Source organism: Lissotriton helveticus, chromosome 2_1 (genome assembly GCF_964261635.1).
Source record: "Lissotriton helveticus chromosome 2_1, aLisHel1.1, whole genome shotgun sequence".
Classification (NCBI taxonomy): Eukaryota; Metazoa; Chordata; class Amphibia; order Caudata; family Salamandridae; genus Lissotriton; species Lissotriton helveticus.
In genome coordinates, this window is record NC_136059.1 from 1,521,905,040 (window position 1) to 1,521,929,916 (window position 24,877).

The 24,877-nt window shown below is 39.7% G+C and overlaps 1 protein-coding gene across 2 annotated transcripts in view; it reads right to left on the minus strand.

Moving 5' to 3' along the window:
- Nucleotides 1-3,709: 3,709 nt before the first annotated feature.
- Nucleotides 3,710-24,877, minus strand: part of LOC144818750 (uncharacterized) — a 64,323-nt gene continuing 43,155 nt past the window's right edge. Inside the window, exons 5-9 of one of the 2 annotated variants that reach the window (XM_078676460.1) lie at nucleotides 22,851-22,967; nucleotides 21,223-21,333; nucleotides 20,271-20,369; nucleotides 11,997-12,080; nucleotides 3,710-7,855 (exon numbers count right to left, since the gene is read on the minus strand). In XM_078676460.1, the coding sequence (XP_078532586.1) occupies nucleotides 7,125-7,855; nucleotides 11,997-12,080; nucleotides 20,271-20,369; nucleotides 21,223-21,333; nucleotides 22,851-22,967 (1,142 nt within the window). In that variant the 3' untranslated portion in view covers nucleotides 3,710-7,124. Of the gene's footprint in view, nucleotides 7,856-11,996; nucleotides 12,084-20,270; nucleotides 20,370-21,222; nucleotides 21,334-22,850; nucleotides 22,968-24,877 lie in introns of both variants that reach the window. The other variant, XM_078676459.1, reaches the window with a different exon arrangement.

Sequence of the window (24,877 nt, forward strand, 5' to 3'; positions counted from 1 at the left end):
CACATCTAGTGTTTTGTTAGCAACAGCTGGAGAAGTAGCTTGCTATAAACAAAGTGCCCTTGGCTGGTGATGTTTTAAGTACCTGTCCCAAGCATCGTGATTAACTTGTCGGTGAAATGGCCATGATGTCTCCGCTGACCCTAAGGAAAAATCCAGTGGCCAGGTAGTGGAGTTTAGCTATTGCGTTTATGTGGACATTGATGACCGTGAGCTCCTACTCTTAGTCTGCAGCAATGTCAAGGATCACTTTAGAAGAGAGATGGCATGTAGCAAGGATTGCTTCCCTGGACATACCAAATATGTTGATCCTATGTCTGTAATTCCTCCATCTCCCCCTTAAAATAACTGTTCTACAATATGAGTGGCAAGGCAACAAATACATTCACCAGCTTGGTGAAACAATTGTTTCTGGGTTTTGTCTTGCTTTCTTGTATGGTCAGGATGTGTGCAACTGGTTGATGAGGTCAGTTTGATGGATGTGGCGGAGTACTGACTGTTCACTCTTCACCCTGCAGTAGCAGAAATGTTGCATGTGTTTTGAGGTTTTCTTGGAATGCATTCTATATTAATGGAAGCTAAAATTAATGTTCACATTTTTTACATAAAAATTATAATTGAATAAATGTTAATTTATAACTATTCATCGGCAGTGTCACGAGAACTTTTGCCAAAAAGAACGGATTAAGTATAAACCTTGAGAAGTCCAAAATGATGGCATTCAATCAGCGGAGCACCAAGAATCAATTCAGATGGCTACTGGGGGGTAGGCAGCTGGAGGCGGTTAAAAAGTACAAATAGAATAATTTTTGACAGTATGGGTACGTCCCACAAACAAAAAGTGGCTATTCAAAGAAGAGGAACCCTATTGGCTGTTACACTAACAAAAATCAAGTACAAAATAACAGGCCCCAATCTTATCCCTCTATTGGAAGTACTTGGAGCAAAGCTCCTACCAGCAATTACGTATGGTAGTGAATCAATGAGAGAGAAAGATGAAATCATTTTGGATAAGGTGGTTTCCAAAGACGCTAGAATAATATTCAATCTCCCACAATAAACCTCTCCAGCACAAACAAGGCTGGAGGTCGGCCTACAAAAGCAGCAAATAACAGGGAAGGGCATCTATGCCCAATGCTGGTATAAAATAAAGAGTGCTAAGTCTGGTTCATTCAACTCATACCTGTGGAAGGAGATGACAAGGAAAAACGACTGCCCTGCTATGGCTTACCTTCAGTCAGGAATAAGGTTGCTCGCTTTACAGGGCTTGTGGAAATCCGGTCTTCCTTATAACAGTTTTAAGGCCCTGGTAAACAAATTGGTAAAGATTCTTTCCCTTGAAGAAGATAAAATAGACCTAAACAAGAGGGCTCACAGCTGGTTTGTGATTCAGAGCTATTCGAGATGTACAGCACAGCCATATTTAGGTACAAGCTTCTCGAGAAGTATGAAAGAAAGTCTTTTGGCGATGAGGCTTGGAATTTTACCGGTAAAACCGCACTTACCGCCGTGGAAACACACACACCCAACTAACCACTGCAGATTATGCGGCAACTCCAAAGAGGACGTCTTACACCTACTGTGCATTTGTAAGAGTTTAGATCTGGAACAAAGATAGCTTCTAATGCTGCGCCGGAATGAAAATCAGATGCAAACATGCAGACAGGTGGTGAAGGCTTGCTTCGAGGGGTGCCTGTCCAGTTAGCCTGCAGCTTTGTTTGCTTTATGAACGTAGTAAAAACAAAATTAACCTTGGCGGCCTTCCAACAAACTGGCTAGCAATCCAGGCTGTTGGTTACTAATTGGTACTTATTCACTGGGAATGATCAATTTTAGACTCACGACTAGATTTTATACCTAATAGACATCTGAACTGAGGCAAATTCCCAGGAGGATGGTCTCTCAGCTATCACTGTGCGACTAACATAATACGCATAATAATAATTGTATCTTTCGTACTATATGTAAGTTTTACACTCTTGTATTTAATGAAATCACTGCAACTTTTATGGGAAAATAAGTGTTGTTTTACTATATATAAGTGTTTTATTATGCATCTGTTTCCTAAGATTTTTATTAATCAAGCAATAAAGATGTACTTACTTACATAACTATTCACAAATATTTTCCTTTTCTTTTCATACTTTCCCATATTGATTGGGAGTGTTATTACTTACCTCAATTAATTTCTATGAGTGGGCATTGCAGTGCCATTGACTGGCCATGTGTGATGCATGACTTGCTCCAAGACTTGGCTGTAGTAAATTCGAGCCTGTTTTGTCAGCTGTACTACTATAGTCAACCTAGGTGTAACATATGTGAATAGAAAGTGTCTTACTCTTGAGGGTGTGTTTAAGGATTTGCAGGTCCTTTCCCAAACTCTTCTTTAAATTTCCTTTAATCCACCCATATAGAAGTAGATATTCTCCTTTTATTTTCCAACCACTATCACAGTTCCTCTAAATATGGAGATCTCTTCACATAAGAGAGAGGACAGGCGTAGGCAGAGCGGTCTCACAGGATGTTTGTAAACAGCATTTGTGATTTCATAAAGTAGTACTTTTGTGGGGAACCTGGCTTAGCAGGGCAAGATGGTGGTTGGGCCCTGCTGATTTGCCACAACAGCCTGGACAAACAATCAAAATCCTTACCTGTTTAATGCTACTAGTGATTAGAAATTCAGATAGAGGTGAAATAAAACCCCAAGGCCCCACAGCTGCAATGACTGTTTAGCTGGGAAGCACAAACCCCTCCACCAGGAGCACAGCCTTGAAGGATTTGTGCAGTGCACCTTACAACCACTGAAGACCCTGGTGAGACGCACCGCTAGGTAGTGGCATTAAAAGACTCTGGTCGCAGCAAAGACGGGTGACAAAGGAGTCATTGTAACCTGCTACTGGCACAAGAGTTCCCACCTACTCTTCTAAGAGGGCAACTGTAAAATAGCCACATGGACTGAGGGGCACCCACGGTAGAACAGATGATGTAGGCCGGGGTTGTGAAGGCCTCAATACTATTGTGAGACCTCTGGGTACTGTGAAGAGATGCAGGAATGAAAGACACTGCTTCCCCGCATAGGTCTCCCTGAAGGTGTGAGCAAATTTGGTTGAGGGCAGTGGTTCACGGGCACACTGGAGGTACGCCAACAATAGCAACGGGGCCAGGAGTGGCAAGAGAGGCCCAGTAAGACAAGCAGGCATTTAAGCCAGAGCCAAGCCTTAAACATAGGTGCTTTGAAGACAAACTATGAGCAATATTTAAAGTAGACCCTACACAAAGCACAAGTGTGGTGGTGTTGGGAACAGCTCTGAGGTGGGATACGGTGGACGGGCACTCATGATTCGAATTGGAGAAGTTAATGATCGTGGGTCGGGTCTCGAGAGCCCCCTGTCCACTTCCCATTTCACTCAACAGGACTGCATGCTTTGGCAGGGCTGATCTTCCTGAAACATACTTGAAATTGGGGTGCATGGGACGAGGCCCATCAGGCTCAGGTAAGAGCTCAGCTGATTTGAACATGCCAAAGACAAAGGACAAGGTTCTCCAAATGAAGGGATGTGGAAGAAACATCACAATGAAAGATAGGCTCCTGGAGGGGTTGAGAGCATGGGGGTGGGGGCGACTGAACCCACTCTTCGGAGACCATACTAAAAGCCCAAAACACCCAAATATGGAGTAAAAGATTTGAAACACAGGAGAGAATGGACATCAGTACATCTGGATGATTTTATACACATTTTAAATGCAGTAACATGTATTACACAAAAGCATGGTCTATAATAAATACATAGTTGGCATTATTCTACAACACTGTAACAACTACACTGGACCCACAGTTAATCATGTTTCTGTTCTCTTCTTTCTGCTCTGTGTGGTTCTACAATAATATCTACAACTTTATCTGAACCATCACTATTCACTTTGAAATTATATGGCATTGGTCTTTTAAAACACTGTTTGCATTTTATAACAGTTGTATAAAACGACTTTATAGGTTTTGAAAGCGATTTAGGACTGAGTAATGAAAGATAAGCATCAGTATCAATGCTATCAATAGCTTCTAGTGGTGCGAATGACCAAGTTCGTTTGTGTGGGGAAGATTTGGATAATGAGGACAGAGATCAAATTGCTTTTTTCGGATTTTACTGCTGAATGGTTTTCTACACACCCACATCTAAAGAGATTTAAGGATAAATGCTGATTTGTGAATTTTCATTATATGATGAAATTTCTTGGTCAAGTTTGATTATGAAGTACTTTTTGGAAAGGCTACATTTGTACATTCCATAACTCACATGTAATACAGTTCTGGTCCCAAATAAGTACTATTTAACATTTTTACAGTTTCTAATATAATTAATGTCTGGCAACTGATATGTACTCACAGGTCTTGAGGTACAGTCCTAGCAGTGTGAGTCACGCGTCATCGAAATTCCAACAAAATTTAGCATGTGGCAAATTTCTTTAATCTCCTTCATACACCTACCCATTTTTCCTCACTTCCACTATAATGGTACAATGCCTTCGGATAATGTCATGACTGCAACTGTTCATGGTCAATAGGAGTTACCATCATCATGGGGAGACTTGAGTAATATTGGTCATGCTCTACAAACCTCCTTCCCACTGTCTGTCTTGTGGACGATTTGCTACTATGAAGGGCATGAGTAAGCTTCTATCAGAGTTGGAAATGTGGAGTGGCCACGCTCAAAAACGGTGTAGGAGTGGGTGAAGGGGTTTCATCATTTGGGGAGTCATGTTCCCATGGAAAGAATAAAAAGCTGACAAATACACATTCCCACTAAGATTACTATTGCGAGTACTCCTGAGTAGCAACCACTGTGCCGCCTTTCAAGGAGCACTCATGGACATTTTTGAGAATTACGGATTTTAGGTGAATCTGCCCTACAGCCAGCAACAAAATATATATTCAGGGCTTGATGATCGGCTCGGCTTTGAGATAATTGATATCAGATTGCCATCTGATAATGGATCTTAATTTCTCATTTATACTGCATGTATTTGCAACTTTAAATGAGATATTACACTAAACATGAAACACTTGTATTCCTAGTAAAATAACATCCACTCTTATATTTTTAAGTAATTATCTGATTTACTGGGAAGGAGAAACATATGTTCACAGCTTTCCCCTTACCAAAAGTATAACTGATGAGAACACTGCCTGTGACCTGTCATATTCACCTGTCCGGAGGCCTTTAACAATTACGAATGACAGCAAAATAAAGGCAGAGGAGGATCCAGCAGTCTGTGGATTTCAAATACGCTCACTGAAGCATGGCAACGGTGCCCTATCCTTCTCTAAAGTTAGAAGAATGCAATATCACAGCTGAGAACTGCAAGACATAACACAGTGGGTAGCTCTATTGGTATGAAGATGTGAAATTTACTCTCCAACATTGCCACCCAATAGACCGGGTGAGACAACCATAATCAAAACGGTGGGGATTATGCCATGGTTCCACCCAGTTCCTGAGTAAGGCCTCTAAAGTGTGCTGTGCTCCCTCTGGAGAATGACTGGTGCCAAATCTCTGCCTACTGCTGTCAGAAGCACCACTTATTTGGCTTGCATATAGGTTAATATGTGATCAGCCAAATTATCAAAGCCACTCTCTACCCACATTGTTAAAACCCAGGCAAAGGTAGCAAGGCCATCCTGCTCCCATTTTTTTAATTTCCATTAGTGCGGGTCTGTAGGTTAGACTCTTTAAAAAGGGCATTTTGTTTTTTAAATGCAGCTCTATCGAACAGCTTTTTTTTCTTTTAGAAAAAGAAATGATGACTCAGGAGATCTGGTGTCTCACTACTACATAACCAGACTTTTTTCCATTTGAAATAAGGCAGCTTCTTTCACAGGTGGTTGAGCAACCTAATACCGGATTCTGAGACTGTCTCGTATAGACAGATAATCCTTGTGCTCCAAAGTGTTATAGAGTGCCTTTGTAATCAGGATACAGGATCATGGCAACCACAAGCCAAACAAATTCAATACATTTTGCACTTGGATATTTGCCTTGATGCGAGGAACTCCCAGGGATATACAAGTCCAAGATCCAAAAAAAAGAAAAACAAAAGTTATTTAATTTGCAATTCCTCATGTTAAAAATCATTTGATTAGATCACACCACTGGTGAAATATTCTGGATGACGAAGCAGGCACCACCACCAAAAACAAAAGAGGGTCACACAAGCTATAGGCCAGTGCCAGCCAACCACAAAATACTAATGATACAGCCGCCACAATCCTTAGAGTTCTCAAATGCCTCTTCCCATGATCGCAAAGAGCCACCATATCACCACAGTCCCTATTTACAGGCAAAACATCTTGATTAAAAACAAAATAGCATCACTGGAAAGAATAGGCTGTCTTCAGTCAAATGATACTGAGAGTATTCAAAATACTTTAGGGCATCACAGCTCTACTGTATGAACAATTTGGTAATAGGGATTGCTTGGTTATTAAAGGGGAGTCTACCTTCCTATGAATTTTGCTGGTGAAATCTAAGGATATATAGTTATAAACCCTAGTTGCACGACTCTCCTACGGTGATGTATTTATTTATTCCTGTTAAAAATGTGTAACTTATAGACTGAAAAGTGAAAGGGAAGTTTTGCTATCTTTTCCCTCTCAAGCATTCCTCAGGTAGTTGCACTTTGACAAATAACTTGTGATTGCTGAAATAGTTCTTACATATACATTTTTGCATTAAAATATTCTTATATTGTTTCATTTGATGTTTTCCATGTTTCCTTTAGTTCTGTTTGATTTGGTTCCACTGAAGAAGCTTCACAATCATTTTTTTACTGATACTCTAGTGGTTTCATTGAATATGCAATTCTGGAATGTTAAGACGTGTGACATATTGCCTTCTGCAGAGAAGTATGGTCCTACTATATAAAACCTTTCTAATGTTTTGTTACTTGAGCTTAGTTAATGCTGCCATGTTTGATTACATTTTATACATATATCTAATGGCATGTATCAGCCTTGTCTTTGAGTCAGGGCAGGTGATGATAATTTTCGCTTCTACCAATACAAGCCAACCAGATAATCAGAACTTTCAATTTTCCACTTAATAGTTTTTTGTTTTCAGCTTATGTGCTCATCATGGGGCGTGGGCTTTTTTGAAGTGTCCTAAAAGCTGTTTCTTCTCTCTGAAGCTGCTTTCACATTCAGTACAGTGATACGGGCGTTCTCCAGAATGTATTCTCTGATGTATAGTTAAACTTCCTTTTTGAGTAAAGCTTTTCTCACATTCATCACACTGGTATGGTTTTTCTCCTGTATGTTTTGTTTGATGTCTAATGAGATGGTATTTACAGCTGAAGCTTTTCCCACATACTGTACATTGGTAGGACCTGTGATGTGATCTCTGGTGCTTGAGGTACTGACTTTTCCCATTGAAACTTTTCATACATTCAGCACATTGATAAATAATGTGATCTGCAAGTGTTCTGTAATGTTCAGTAGACCGTCCTTTATAAAAGTAGCTCTGCTTACGCTGAAGATACGGTTGCCAGTTTTGCTGAGACCTAGGTGGACATGTTGTAATGTTCCGGTTACTCTCACGCTTGGTAAATTTATCTGAAAGTTCAATTTCTAGTATTTCCTGATTTAATTTCGAATTTGATGAATTGCTGAAACCGCTTTCATCTTCAGGATTCATCTCTCCTTCAAACTCCACTCTATTTGGTGGCCATTTGCGGATGTTTGCTCCTTTGATAGAATTCTGGAATATCATCCCTTTCGCTTTTTCTGAAGCTTTTCGCGCTTTCATTTTTCCAGTACTAATCAGGAAATCCTCGTTGTTCAAGTTTCTGTGGGCGATTTGCTCACCTTGTGAATGAAAATGGGAAGGTTGTTATTAGATCTTTATGGGCAGAGAAACAATTATTGATACAACTTTGCAAACGACCACCCACAAACTGAGATGGTTGTAAAATGAAGCATGAAAAATGATCTTTTACCTATTTATTCTATTCTAGGACATCTGCAAAGAAAATATTTAAAAATAGATAAAAACATAGTACTGACTAGATAATCTTATGAAAAAAGACCTTGAAAGGTATAAATTATATTTGATTTTAAACCCTGTCAATATTTCTGCTACAGAATGCAATTATGGAAAACATTGCAGAAATAATTAAACAAAGAAACACATCAAAATCTACGGACACGTGGTGACATTTTGCCTTGATTAGGGAACTTAGTTTATCTGGATCCAAATCAGACATACCGCGATGCTCTTCCAGCACACAGGAACAGGTCTGGTGGATTTAACCAATCTGGCCATTTACTACCTCTTTTATCAGTTTATCCCCATGAATAAGCACACTCTGAGCCAGTGCCATAGAAACCTGATATTGCTTTTGATTTCTATATATTTAATGAGTGCAATGGAAAATATAGATATATACCAAAAAATGCAGCAAAATCATAAGCTGTACATGCTTCCGTCAAGAAAGAGGTAACTGTCAATATGTTAAGTTAGTTCATACTATTGAACCAATAATAATCCAACACTAGTCAAACATTTTTAGAAAAAACATCCTTTCGCTGTGTGCAGGAGGGTGTGACCATAGACCCTGCACTCAAGGGTCCACAACAAGAAACACACAGTCTTTGACACAGCACAACTAGGGTTGACCACATGACTTGTCCGGTGTCCAAATCCTATGAACCAGGCACTCACCCTCGCTGCAGAATTCTCCGGAATCTCCCTTGGCCTTCTTTGTGGGTCAGCACATGCTATGTGGACTTAAAAGACCTCCATTAAAAGACCCACTCAGACTCCAGAGCGTTCAGGCAGACCCACAAGGCCCATAGACAGCAGAGTCGATGCACCCACAGTACATTTGTTGTTTTATTTTATTTAGGAGCAGGAAGAATGCTTTTGTGCATCACGTGATGGCAGCCACAACAAATAATGTGTCTGGCAGATTTCACAGGTACTTGGTACCTCATTTGCGCTTCTCACTCAAATTTACAAGGTGTTGCTTGAAGTCTCTATTGCTATTCCTATCCCACCCTGTTTAATCTACCCAAGTGCTTTGAGATAATCCCTGATACTTGACACACTTCGAACAAATGTAATAAATACAAAGTAAATGAGGCTAAGGATGGAATGGGAATTCAAAGTGCACTAGATCAAAATGAAAACAAAAGAATGATAGATGGAATATAGGAATTAACTTTAACCACAGTTAATTACTCTGTGCCAGGTTCCAATTCATTGTTCCTTTTTCTTGTTTTGCCAATAGTGCCGCCCAACCATAACTAAAAAGATATTGGCCTGTCAGTGCACTGAATTGTTACCTACAGATGATCTTTGAAAACATGGTAGAGACTGGACTGGCAAGAGGACTTTTAACTGAGAATAAGCGCCAGGACATTCTAGAGTAATAGTGCGCGCTACAAATGCAATATAACATTTGTCCAAGGACAAACTTCTACTTTTGACGCCTAAAAGGTTTCCTTAGATGAGTGGCGGATTAGTACTTTGACATGAGGCATCATTAAACTCAGCAGCTAGTAACAATCCTTCTGTTCACCCATTTGATTGTCTAAGTGTTCCGGCCTGGGTGCTGCCTCACTGTAGGTCTGTTAGGAGGGTCTATACATGTTTGTGTGCTGGTCTATGTACAAACATACCTGTTTGTCTGGTGGTGTATGAGTATGGGTGCAGGTAAGTGTGATGATATCATGGACTGCTGCTAGTAGGTCTATGTGCATGAGTACTTTTTATGTCTGTTAGTTTTTGGTGTTTGGCTAGCCGCATATCTAGTGAACATCACAAATGAACTTTTGAGCCATGGCTGCGCTTAAAGTCCTTAATATTTACAAGGGCTTATATAACTCACATTGTTGCCATTTGATGGCTATTTAAGAATGTTTGTCTCAGTAGGTGACAAATATTGGCATTCAGTAGAAGATTAATAATGGAGGCCCTTCAGAGTAGGATTCACCTTAAGTGGTCTTCATGGGTGTTTATCTTTGAGAAGAGCCTACAACTCAACATAATTGAACCCTTCTATTATAAAATAAGGTATACTACCGTTTTAAATTAGAGGTACTCATGTTCCACACAGTGGGGTCGTTAGTGTAGAGATATATACTTCCTTAGCACTGGGGTTGGCAAGTCGCTCTGACATTGCAGTTTAAGCTTGCCAAACAAATGATAGCTCTGAATTTCGTGCTTAGGTTCCTATCCTATTCCACCAGTTTAGAAGTGTCGCTTAATGATCAAGGCAAGATCAAGCAAAGGGTTTAGATAGCATCAGCCAACACAAGGGTTTCAATCTATGCAGTGCAGCAGCTAGTAGTGGATGTGCGCCCCGAATCCGGAGATTCTGCCTGAAGTCCCAAATCCATTCTCTAGTGAGAGGTGGGTCTAGAGGTATAGAACAGCTGCACTACCTGAAAACGTCACATGTATTATATCGTACAACCGTGTTGCCCCACCTCAATGATCGGTTGCTCATTGACCCAAACATAAACATAAATTGTATGCAGAAAGAGGGGCAACCACATTCAATTAGTAAATATTGTAGATTCCCCTGATTGTATATGGAGTGTACTTGCATGCACCTGTGAGGTATGTTACCCATAAAGCTAGAGAGGGTAAATGGCAAACAGTTAGCTGACTTCCCTTTCCTTGCATATCCCCTGAGCTGCTTCTTATATGACCTCGTCGCCATGGAATTCTTTATAAAGCCACGTAGCTTTGAATCAGCATCCAGAAAAATGACCTTTTGTTGCCAGTGAATGATAATGAACAGGTTTCAGTAGATCACAGTGTGATTTGGCGAGAGTGCAACACCTGAACAGAGACCGTGACCTGAAAGCATTGCCTCGATCAATCCCCAGTAGAAAGACTTCAAGCGACTGGCAAACATAAGTGACTGACAGCTGTGGTGGGCCCATGTGACTAGACCTTCATGGCCTGCATCTTTTCTTCAAGTGACAGTGGACCATGGAAGACCCGCTACACCTCCCTCCCCAAGGCTGCCACTCACACTCTCCACCATGGACAGTAGGCTTCAAGGAAGGCTTTTCTACTACCACTTTATGTTTCCCTTCCCTTGTGTGACTCAGAATGTGGTTCTCATCATGCTACCAAATGCTGTTTGACCGCTACCTGCAGCATGGTTCCCTGTGTGCAGCCCCTTTCACCCTACGCAAAACGAGCAGTCAGATATCAAACTATGATAAAATCGTCACAATTTCAAACCTACACTGTGATCGGCTGTCTTTTGGCAATCTTCCTCATGTATGCAACTCATGTTCCACGTGGAAGTCTAGAGTACGGCAGTTATTGATTAAATTAAGAGCCCCAATCAAACATATTGCTGAAGTCATAACAATTATTAAAGTAACTAGACATATTGAAATGATTAGTAAAAGTCATATAGTTTTCTACAAGAAGATCAATGCTTGGACACTTTCTTGTATGATACATGTATTTGCAGCCTGAACTAGACAATGTAACCTATCACCAACCTCCAAGAGGTAGCTTAGAGATATTGTCACTGCGCCTTCTGAAAGCAAAGCCCAAAAAAGCAGGAGTATTCGGATGATATCTGTGTATCAACTGACAGTGGCAATATTATTAACATGGATTGCCTATACACCTGAGTTACACCAGCCTTGGAAAAGTGAACGGACACCTATCATGAGTTCCATCTGCAGCCTGCACAAAAGAAAGGTCAAAGACAAGTCAATCATGCACTCGATACATTTACAATGTAGCCACTCCCTCCTCAGCTGGGGATATCGCGACTGAAAACAAATAAAGATTGCATCATAATGTAACTTGGTGATAGGCACTAAAATAAAGGTTGTACATTACTGTACCTTCTCTCTTGATTATTTTATGAAAATTGGCTAAAAGTAAATATTTCCTGACAGGCTGTATGTATTATATGTCATGGTTCCGTTTTCTATACATTTACCAGCTTGATCTAGAGCTCTTACTCACCTACGGATTTTTCTTCAAGGTCTGGTTCTTCTTGGAAATGTATTTCATCTTCTGGTTTATTTCTTGGTGCAAACAAAGGATCACCTGCTGTAAAAGGAAAATAGTAGTAACCGCCAAGTGAAATAATGAAATACTTTTCATAGACTCAATGGAAAACTGGTTTAAATTAAAATAGTCTATTCATCAACACAAGTAAACAAATGAAACAATCCTACTGCTATGTGAAATGTTCTAAAATGGTAGGTGATGCTTTGTTTATTTTATCAATGCCCTTGTTATAGATATGGATCAGTGTAAAGAACTGGGACGCTAGAGCCGTGGATAATTCCTACATTGAGGCACCGAGGTCGCAGACTTTGAGAGTATGCCTCTTCAGGGTTTTATTGGTTTGTTTTTAAGATTTTCTATGTATAATAGGCTCATTTTTGGGTTGTTTTAGATTCCTTTCTATTGCTGTAGTATTAATACATTTTATGCCGATCTTTTAAGATAAATGTCTTCTGTTATACCTTTATGAATTGTCTTTTTTCTGTGCTTTTATAAATGGTGGCCGAATAAAGTTTGACTGACTGACAATGTCCTTGTAGGATGCCAGCATATATACACATTTACAGGTAGACGCAAATTACGATACAATTGAGATTCAAATGGTGATGTTCGATTCCATTCGCCCCTCCCTTAAGAGTAGCATAATTTCCATCAAACACAACTTTGAAAAAACCTTTTTTTCACAATATTTGCTGCATTACTGTAACAACATATCTGCTAGAGAAGAATGATGAAGGGTCACATTTGTCAATTAGTGACCTTGGACATGTCTGTTTCAACATTCCTTGATGTTTCCTCAAAGATGAGACTATTTCAATGTCACTGTGATCTAGTATATTATTGTAGTGCTCAAGAGGGAAGTTAAGCTATAAGAGGACATTTTAACTCTCCCAAATACTTAGACACTGCTTCCATAGGGTCCTCCTCCTTCCATTGTCCATCTTGCATCACAGCCCAACCCCCTCCACCCAAAATATACGCCACCTCTGTCTCTCTAGTGCCATCCAGCATATAAAGTCTACTCTTGCAAACTGCTGAAAGCCTTTGCTGAACAGCACCAGTGTGCTGAAGTCTTGTTACTCTGACCCACTGTGGACGTAGTGCCCCTGGTGCTGTGGTCAGTTTGGACTTGGCAATAGCTTTACATATGTCACCATGCCACTATAACACCCATACCTTGCAACAAAGTCCTACCGTGGCTGCCTCAAAATATTGAATCCCTCAAAAATGTGCAGCTATTTGGTATGTGTTTCACAAGGTTCTCCTCAGGGGATCCACTCCAGACCACTGCACCCTTCTGTCTTTCATAATCCTTTAACCTCCTTAACCATGCTCCGCCAAGGTTGACTTTTGCACTCCATCCAACAACTAGTGAATGAATATTCCGTCACCTGTACTCTATACCAGCTCAGAGCCTTGCCCCTCTCTGACATGACCAGTTCCATGGTCTTCCAACAGAGATGATCTGGGCTCCATGGCACAGCTCCCCCTTGCAAGCGTGAAACTTCTGTTATAGATAATGTCTTCATCTTGTGTCATTTCGTTTGACCCCAAAGCCAGGATTCCTTCCTCAGTGCCGCCTGCACTAACACAAGACATGCAGTCCTAATGCCCCTACACCTCTGCATCTCAGCTTCTCACAACTATCTACATACAACAGCAGTGCCTTTATTGTTGCAATTCTGCTTCAGCTCAATGTAGAACTTGAGGGTGGAGAGGGTAGTTTTCATCTCAACAGTTCTAGTCTTATAAGTGTAAGCCTCCATCAACTGCTGAGCCCTTTGGAGTGATCCTGAGGTGTGTATGATCCTTCTCTCTGGCTTCCAGATCATACCCTAACCAGCAGGATTGCAGAAGATGGCGCCTGACATGTCAGATGCATGGACATGGTCCCAGTCTGGTGGTTCATTGGTTCTCATTGGGGCTGTGCAATGTGCCACATTTTTTCTCCATTTCCTGTGCTAAAGAATTGATTGCAGATAGGTTATATTCCAAATAGGTTTTGAGAAGGATTATCTACCAAATGGAAGTCTAGATTTTGGGCAAATAAACTGAATTAAGTTGCTTCACATGCATACATAGTTTAAATAAGGATCCCCCTGTTATAAGTGTACGGATCGTTGTTGCGTGGTTAACACTCGCACTATCTCGTCATGCTAGTGGTGAGCTTTATCCCTCAGCTTACCTGCTGTTCTTTCTTTGTGATATGGGACGCTCAAATGTGCAGTATATGTTGCAATGATGAGGATGATATTATTGGACTGGTCTTTCCACTAATGTCAATTATGCTAAAGTACATTCTTTTTTTCCACCCTCTGGGCTGTTATGTATGTCATATGTGTAATAAAAATGATAAACAAAGTCTTTAAAAATATAAGGATACGTTTCCTGGGGGATTGTTAGGGAGGGAAGTGGCTCCCCAAAGGAAACCATACAATGATGCATCTTTGCACCTTTATTCTTTAATCTTTATATTGCTGATATAACTATGAATAGAACTCATACATTTCCATTTAAACTAACCTCTTAGCATGCATTAGTTATGACATTTCCCTAGGCACTTTCCTGCATTATGCCCCATTTGGAAACCAAGGGCTTTAACTGGGAAACTATCAAACTCAAAAGCGTATTAGCTTGCCATCAATTGTTTGAATTAGAGGCAACTGTTTTAGAAAAATGATTGGTCAATTTAAATAATGTAGCATCCAAGAGTGTGTGCATTCCATGCAAGGTTGTCAGAGAATGCACATATCACATGTAAAGTAGGACACCTGCAGCAATTCAAGATACAATTAATTTTTAATACAGAGTTTAGAGGTTGAGCGCAATTACTTCTAATGCATGCTGTTGTTTTATTTCCTTCCCGTCTTAACTCATGGTGAGAAAATCTACATGACTGTAGACAAGAATGAATCTAGAAATGGTGGAAGGGAAAGTAGCTCTTGCTTCTTTCTATTGTGCCCCATGTCAAATGAATAGATTTGTGCTGGCGAATTGCAGCCCACCACTTAAGGAGATTTTCAACACAAATAGTAGGGTGTCTTTTCTTACCCGGTCTGGATCTTGATGCTGTAGCGATGACTCTGTGCTTTGCCAATAGGGAAGAAATCACTCAGTAAAGCAATTTCTATGAAACAGGGCTCTACCCAGCAGACATTCCCATCCTTTGCCCTAGTGTGTCCTGCACATGTTTCATTTAAATTGTTGTAGACAGCATTCAATAGCTCTTTGGTAAATGGAAGTATTTATTCCATTTACTCAGTTCAAATCTTATCATCTTAACCCCTTCCATGCTCATGACGAGCTGAGCTCGTCATGAGTTGCGCCGCTCGCATGCTCATGACGAGCTCAGCTCGTCATGTAACGCGGTAAAATGAAAAAAGCCGAACAGCGCGAAAATGACCGCAGCACGCATGCGGTTAATTGGCTGATTCAGCACAAGACTAGTAAAGATGATGTTAAGAGATCCTTTTCTGCATATAATCCAATGTATCTTACATTTTGGGAACCCAGCAATAATATGCCAAAATAAAGCTGTCTCTCCTCTCTGCCCCAAAAGCAAACTGTACTTGTATCTATCTTTTCGCACTTTGGAAAATTTGCCTGTGGTATATTGCAAATAGGTATTAGTGAAACAATGAATTCATTTAAAGTTGATGGTCATATTACTTTATGGATTTGGCAAATGTGTGTGACCAAAAAGTTGGGCCTTTTTGTCCAATTGACTTATTGTTAGGTTGCCTAACCATGGAAAGCACTTCTTGGAAATATGTTATTTGCTTAGACATTTTACAAATGTACAAATCTGTTACAAGTGGACGTTTGTTTCTTTCTGTACCTCTCCACTATGCAATTTTAAAATCGGCAATGCAGACATAAAATTTGATGCAAAACTGATTAATCCCCTGGGACCCAAGATCTGCTCCCAATTCTTTGAAAGTCAGACATGTATTCTCAGTTGTCAAATCTACAAATGCTCGTATCCTCTTAAAATGCTTCCTACAGAGCTTTATTTCCTCAAAAGCAGGAGGTAGATTCTGACCTGCGAGGGTCAAAGGAGATAAAAAATGTGGGCTTGCCCTGCATCTATGTAATGGAGAACACTGTACTGGAAAATGTTTGAAAAGTCTTAAACCTAACTTTGAAAAAAAAGCAGGTTTGCAAACTGCAGCGTATTATATCTCATCTCTAGATCATTCAAACTCTCAAAATGGTGCAGACGCAGATTTTCTTTTAATTTAGACTGACTAAAGTAGTGCGCTTTTGCTTGAAGTGATTTGTTCCAATATTCATTATGTGTAGTTTAACTGCAGGCATTGTCAAAAGCAGGCTGATACAAAATTAAAGTTGTCAATTTTTCATGATTGTTAAAGTGAGCCGATTATGTTAAAATGTGAAACTGAATTATGTCTCAAAGTTTACTGAAAGACAGGTCTTACCTCTTGTAAATAGTGATTTTTGAAGTGAAATTAAAAGTCTGAAGATGAAACGTAAATTGTGCATTCCCTCTTGGTATGAAGTTTGTATTATTTGTAGACCTCAACATTAACACCCCTTCAACAAAGATGTCCTCCAAAAGACGTTTTGTATTTATTTCCATTATTATGGTAAGCATTTGGTATTAGTACCAAAATGTCCCTAGAACAAGGTATTGTCAAAATATGTCTTGGGCTTTGTGAAAACATGCTTTGTTCAGATTATGCCCTACAGGCACAGAAGTACGATTATGGCTTAAACCTTGCCTGTATCCAGCATACATGCATGCAGGATCACCACCGTGCTGATAACTTTCTCAGGGTTCAGAGGTCAGTGGTGTAGCCATGGATCTGGTCACATCCATATCAATGATGCAGTACTTACAAGTACCTGGCACATTATACAGGACTAAGGAAATAGTATAATAATATTTCACTTTAAGAATATCCGGCAATAAAAAAATATTTTCAGTTTATGGATCCTGCAACAAATGCAGTCGTTGTTCTATAATCAAAGTTATCACCACCACTTTGGGAATCACACTAGCGCTCCCTATGGATGGTTGTGCCCAGCCTGCCCTCCACCTCTGATACATGTTAACAGTGCAAAGTTTTGGAAACCAGGGTCCCGAGTGCTGCCGGAGCAGAAAATACTTCGCTCCTGGCAGCTCAGATTCAGATTTATAACTGGAAAGTCTCTGCAGGTGTCTAAAAAGCGTAATATTTTCTTTATGGATAGTTTAAAACTCACTGGGCAGCTTTTCACCAAAACAATGGATAAACAGAGCTTCTAACTGTAATCTAATTCAAATGTGGGTTTTGGTGTCGAACTGCTCAGAGCTTTTGCCTTCTCAGCGTTTAAAGCTATAGCAGCAAGGGAATTCGAAGAATGTGAGGTTTTCCCTTTCTGCTATAGCTTTAGACACTGAGAAAGCTTTTGATAGGGTCGAGTGGAAATATCTTTTTCATACTTTAAAGTGGTTCAGATTTGGTCCCAAAATTTCTACTTTAATCACCCTTTTATATTCTCACCCAAGAGCAGCTATTTCAGCGAACGGTGGCATAGCTTCCTATTTCTCCCTTGATAGAGGGGTTAGGCAGGGTTGTCCCTTATCTCCTTTTTTGTTTAACCTTGCCCTTGAACCGTTCTTACTACGGATTCGCCAAAATACTGAAATTCATGGTTTTAAATTTAAACAGACCACAATTAAAATGGCAGCTTATGCTGATGATGTTTTGATGTTCTTATCTCAACCCGAATCTTCTCTCCCCGCATTTCTGGATGAGGTAAATTCCTTTGCACAAGTTTCCGGTTACAAATTAAACAATGATAAGTGCGAAATTTTGCCCCTCACTAAATTCACTCATAAAGCTGATTTTATTGATTCGGGTTTTACGTGGCACCCCAATTATATTAAATATTTAGGTCTTCATTTTACATCTTCCCTTTCAGGCACTATCACTCGTTGTATGGAGGATTGCTTACAAAAAATAACTGTTCTTACCACAAAATGGCATCCTCTATATTTGTCATGGTGGGGCAGATTGGACACAATCAAAATGATGCTCACTCCCATTGTTCTCTTCCTGATCTCTAATATTCCATTCTCAATCCCTCTGAAATATTTCAAAAGAATTAATTCTATCCTATCTCTCTTTTTATGAGGACATAAACGTCCTCGTATGTCTATCTCTAAATTAATCCGACCTAAATCAGAAGGCGGAGTAAATTTTCCAAATTTCTCCCTTTATCATAAATCTTATTTATTAAATCAAGCATTAAAATGGATTTTGGATCCTTCCGTACCTTTACCTTTATGGTTAACTTTGGAACAATCTTATATCGATCCTCTTACTTTTGATGAATATCTCTTGTTTTCTCGTAAGCCACAATCCTTATCTACTCCTATTCTTAAATATACGTCCAAGATTCTCCCACCTCCTCTTCTTTCTTCTTTTTTCGAACAACCTATATGGCATAATACCTCTATCCTGATAAAAAACAAACCACCTTTTTTGAAATCTTGGGAGACAGCGAGGCCTCATATGGGTACACCAATTATTTCATCTGGAACACGTCATTCCATTTTCTCAGGCTGCTACCTCTTTTCGTCTCCCTTCCACCTTTCACGCTAAGTATTTGTACTAACGCACGCATTACAATTAGCACTTGATACTTATACTGCTTCTCTTTCTCTTCAGTGCAAAAAGCCCTCTAACATATCCTCGCTACGGACCTTACTGACCAAAGGTGCCACAGCTTCCAAGATTTATGCACTCCTCCATGCTCCGTTATCACCCCGTGCTAAAACTAAAACAGAAACAACGTGGGAAGAAGACTTTGATGTTTCCTGGCCTATTGATTAATGGGATAAAATTTGGATGAAAATACGCAAATCCTCTAGGGCTGCGAACACTACTCAGACCTTATTTTTTGTTTATAATCGACTTTTATTATCACCACTTATCCTCAGCACACGCTTTTCAGGAACTTCTGATATATGTTGGACATGCTCCTCACCACGTGCAGACTTAGTCCATTTACTTTTCAACTGTGCTCCAGTTCATGCGTTTTGGAATAAGGTGTGGTCCCAAATTAACACTATTGTTTCTTCTAATCACCCTTTCTCTATTACTCATATCTTCTTAGGAAGCATTTCGCCTATCTGGGCCCACTGTGCACTTAACATTAAAATAATTGACCTATTATTGGCGGTGGCCTTTCAGCAAATCACCAAACTTTGGAAAGACCACACTAAACTTTCCTATCAGGCGTGGTGGTATGCTGTCTGTTACAATTATAGACTAGACACGACATTTGTTTACCCACTAACTTTAGCCCCCAAAAGAAAACACTTTTGGGATCCAGTTACATAATTTTTAGATATGAGTGCTAGTTGTTCTCTGGCTCCAACCCCGCCACAACAAGAGGTTGCCAAACCTCCAAAAATTCCCTTTAAGTCAATATAATCTTTTTGTTATATTATACATCTTGTTTTCATATCTACTGTATCTAATAATTATTTGATTCATAATTGCTAATTGCTGATTTACACATTGTTTTATTGTTATTGACTTTTTCCTCTATTGATGATTCTAATTTTGCTGTATGTTTATCATATCATTGTTATTACTGTAACTTGCACATTTCTATCTTATTTTCATCAATAAACTTTTTCCGAACTGAAAAAAAAGAGCTTTTGCCTTCTTGCGTCTACAAAATGTACAATGCCTTTCTCACCAATCCAGGCAAGAATTGGTAGGCTTACCGTTAGGTAAAAAAAATATTGGGGGGCGGGGGGTCAAGAGGGTTTGGATTGAGATTTTTATTTGCATCAGTAAATCTCGGAACAGGTGAATACGGTGGTGTGAAGTAGCTGAGGGAATACCTTCCAGTGAGTTGGCATAACATCTAATACAGTGAAACTGATACATAATTAAACACATTGCCGTGAAAATAGGGCTATGAGGAGAGCGAAATCAGGTTGCAACTGACAAGAAGTGACTAGCAGAATCAGACAATTGTTTGTTAATCACTGGATGGTGAGTGTTCAAGGAAGGATATGGCGCCAAAGCTGGGGTCATTTGTGGAAGTCAATGTGATTCCATAACATTATTGGAGACTTGGAAAATGTTTTGGAGTGCTGGACAGTAGAAATGGAAATGCCCAGTTTTTGTGTGTAGTACAATTTAACAACTAAACTAGATTGTCGAGCCTGTAATTAGAAGCAGGTAAAAACAAGTTACTCACCTGGAGAAATATTAATAACTTCTCTATTTTCAACATTTCGATGGGCTAAGGAATATGCCTGTTGCTCATCTTTTATGATGAAGGAAATTACCTCATTCCCTGTCAATAAAGGAAAATGTAAATTTAGTTATAATTACACAAAAAACATAGGAGGTTGTTTATAGGGATAGCAGATTCTGCATTGAGTGAAATCGGGTACTCTTATTTATGTTGTATACATTTTCTCTCCGTTTCACAACAGAACATGTTTCATTATAATATCAATGAATCTGAATGAAATACTAGTGTAGAAGAATAAATAAACAAACAATCAAATAAATAAATAGCTTAATATACCCATGTATAGTTTTAGCATCTCCCAAAGGCATGGTTTAAAGGGGTATTGATGGCTATAAATTTGCATAAAGGCCAACCACATATCTCTAACAGGGCTGCAAACATTTATAAATCTAGCGGACCTAGGGGAAAAAGCAGATGAGGACATGACTTGTTCAACAGAGTAAACGGGGGCTAACTGGTAGGCCTCAAGTAACGCACCAGGCATACCAGCTCCAACCCAGTTTATAAACTAATTCCAAGTTTCCATGCACATGGACAAAGAGCCCCACTGCACCCAGATGGGTTGATGCAGAAAAATACATTTTTTAGTCCCACTGTTCATATGAATGGCTGTGGGAGAGAGAGGGTCTACAGTCCCTTATGTGTCATGGACAAATGCGGATTAACAACATTTTGATTTTGATATTGTACTGTATCGGCTGATAGAGCCCGGGACCAGACAATGTGAAAGACTGGAAGGAGTGGTCGCCTGGATGTAGTCCTTCATCAGCAGCATCCCACTATGCTTACAGGAAGTTAACAACACATATTTTGCACTCTGCCACTAAATGTAATCAACAAAACAGAATTACAATCTCTTCAATTTAACTAGTTTGAAGCTGTTGAAATGTACCTGAACTGGGCATAGTGCTGCGTTTCCCTTTTAAACCAGGCTGCGGCATTAAAAATGCTTTTGACATGTCCTCTTTTCTCCAGCTGACATCGGCATTGGGATTTGGAAATTCTATTTGACATAATGTATATTTAGTTAGATCTTTCTGACATATAATCATCATGTATACAATTTGCACTACACACTTTATATTACTTCAAAGTATAACTTTGCTATTTTGGGGCCTGATTATCAATGGTCGTTGCAGAAACAAGTAGGCAAATTGAGTTTTCATTTCTTGGGGCTAAATAGTAAACATCATGTCATCCAACAGCAGTTGGTCGCTAAAGGGCTTAGACATTCTAAACAAATTTCAACTTCGGAAAAACATACACCTATTGGACCATATATTACAATACTGGATCTTTGACCCAAATCCAGCTACCCAACTCCTCCTCTTTCAACCGTTCCTAGCAATCTCTCACCCTGCACATCCATCATGGATATCCTTTTCTGCTCAGTTCCTGGCTAAAGTTTCTTACCTGCCCAAATAGTCGCAAAACTTCTGCTCCTTCCAATTACTCAGCTTCTCAACCTAGGCGATGTTTATATGTTGTTTGGCCTCACACACACGTCAGTCTGCTATATGTAAGTGTTCCACAGCTCTCAATCTCGCACAACACATCATCACGCCAAAGTACTCAACCAGCTTCTCCATCTACCACACCATCTTCTACAACATTTACTACCAACTGTGACTTACCAAACCCTCAATCACTAGCCACCGCCATAGCCAAATCTTGAGTGAAACCTGAACATGAAATGTCCCCTTGCTATGTTCACACTCCACAATTGAGCTAGGAACTTGGAAACTCTTGCCCTCACAGGCCTTTCGGAAGGACTCTGGACGATTCACAAGTTAACCTACAAAAACACCAGATGCTAAGCAGGTCTTCTAGCTTCTGAGAGGTTCAAGGCCTCCTGTACCTGCTGGTCAAACGAAGGGCTTTTTCCAAACCCACACAGAACCACTAGCAGCGTGGTGTGGCTGTGAGCTCAGTCACTCAGAGGCAGCTGCTGATAGATGCTAGTGAGATTTTACTTACACTTAACTGAGAGTAATATACATTTCCTAGAATTTGAATGTGTTTAGTTGTATTTCCTTCTATTTGGTTTTAAGCACCAGCATAAAGTACTGCTATTACAGTTACAATAGCATTAGGAGCTGTTGATCGACGACATATTTGTGATAATATACTGAATACCCCAAGTAACATGGTACCTGGTTACAAAAATGGTTCACTGATTTATTCTCTACCTATGTATCATTCTCGTATTTAAGCATTTATGAAATTGACGATTTTCAGAATTCCCAGTTCACCCTTTTCAACGTTTCATGCTTTGGTAAGATCTGATTGTTTGAAATAATAATTCAACAACCATTCACCGTCATCAAAGGATTAAGTAGAAATGTCTTCCAGTCATTTAGGGCCCAATTACGATCTTGGAGGTTGGGAATACTCTGTCACAAACGTGACGGATATCTGTTCCACTATTTCACAATTCCATTATCTCCTATGGAACTTGTAAAACAGCTATGTTTTCAACTTGCAATGATTTAACTATGAATTTAGAACATGTGCACTCACCTTTCGTAGGACAAATGAGGACGTCAGAACTTTCCGACCCGGACCAATCTCTAGAATCCATCTCTTCATCTTGCTGCATTTGAAGTAAAACATCAGGGTGGATGGCAGGATAACCATCTAGGCAAAGAATGCACGAGTATTACACATACATGGCAAGCACATTACGTTTTCAGAGGTACACACACGAAAGAAGAAGAAATGTCAAACATGCAGCCTGCGTATGCGCAAGATTTCCATGATTACAGTGTGGCAATATGACGTTTCCACGCAAACCACCTTGGATTGCTTTATTGCAAATTTACTGACATCAGCAGTGGAACTTCACTCACGTGCTGAGTGAATTGCCACCTCCAGTATAATCAATGACGCTTGGAAGAGGTACTACATCAACAGAGGCAGATACTGCTCTGGGAGAAATCCTGACCCCAGCAGGAATAGCTCTTAGTCCCCTACCACTGAAGACCCAGTCCAAGTGCCAATCCTGCATGAACGGACTCCCTCCAGAGCCCTCAACAGCAACAGTGCTGGCTCTGTGTCCCTTGTGTGATCAAGCAAGGCTTGGGTCCGTAACTCCCCAGAATGGACCACCTCAATATTGAAATAAGCAAACAGGATGTCTGGTGGGGTTATTTTGATTAGAGTTGTGATAAACCTTAGACCATTAATTCCAAAGTTGTTAAGCTTTATTTTGCTTATTTTCGATATTTCAACAAAGACATTCATAACTCAATAGAGCATGTCTTTTCAAAGAAACACCACATTAGTACATCGCACAATTCAAAAACGTTTGAAATAGAAATATATACAACATTTACATAGTGCAAAAAAAAAAAAATTGTGAGAAAAAATTATAATATATGGAATAAGTGTGTCCCTTGGCAGCACTGGCAGCATACGTTCCCTTCAGGTCACATGCTAGCAATGACTCATTCAAATTTGGTGCTGCACATTACCTCATATTAAACATATTAAATGCGCATGAGATCATAATTTGGAAACCTAATCAGCCACAGTTATTTATTCTTGCTTTGGGGACTGTAAGAATGAAACCACAAGTATGGCAAATAAGCAACACTGAGAAGTAGGTATCTGTGTCCATTGCATTGTAAACTGTTTAACTTTGGCCTCCCACAGATTGGTTTTGAACATAACCTCGTGATGGCTGTGAAAATCAGCTATTCAGGAGCGTCTGCGTCAGTCTGAGGACAGCTTTAGACTAGGAAAAGCCTTCTCCCAGTCTTACAGTATAAAGGCCTGTGCTCCAGGTCTTCAATTCAATTAAATTGCTCATTTAATTTTTCCTGTCACGTGATGACTCATTCATTCCCATGGGTCGAAACACTGTTGACACTTCTGACAATTGGAAAGGAGTTATACCCTTGGAAAAAAAAATCAAATTGTTGTATTTGTTGAAAACTCTAACTATATATTCCATTGTCGCTTTTTTGGTTTTATATACAATGTATTGTATAACCTGTACTCACTGTGTGCTCATGTGAGTACTTTTTCACAAAAACTTTATATTTTGCCTACTTTGTTGATGAGTAATTTAAATATAACATGCTTCGCTAAAACTAATAAGTGGGCCCTTGTCTTGTTTATTTCTGGACTACGATTCTTTAAGCCATTTGGCTCTCGTTCATTGGTTGATATTTTGTCTAGTAATATTCCTGCATTTCCCTACTTGGAACCCATGCTGTGTATCTGTTTAGTACTTCCCTTGGTTCCATATACCGTTTGTGATGCCCCTGTTATGTATGATTGTTGATTAAATAAGATATCTATTATCTCCTCTTTGGAACCTTTTATAATAATGACATATCATTTCTGTGCGGTGCACTTGACTGGACAATGGAATGCCTATCCAACGTCCATCTTATTTAATTGGCTTCAGTTAAAACAAAAAAGTCCAGAGAAGTGAGTGAGACTAATGTTGGTTTTTGATCTTGTTGATCCCATATTTAGGGCCTCATTAGGATGGCGGTGAATCCGCATCCTCCGGGCCGGCGGTGGCTTCCGCCGGCCCG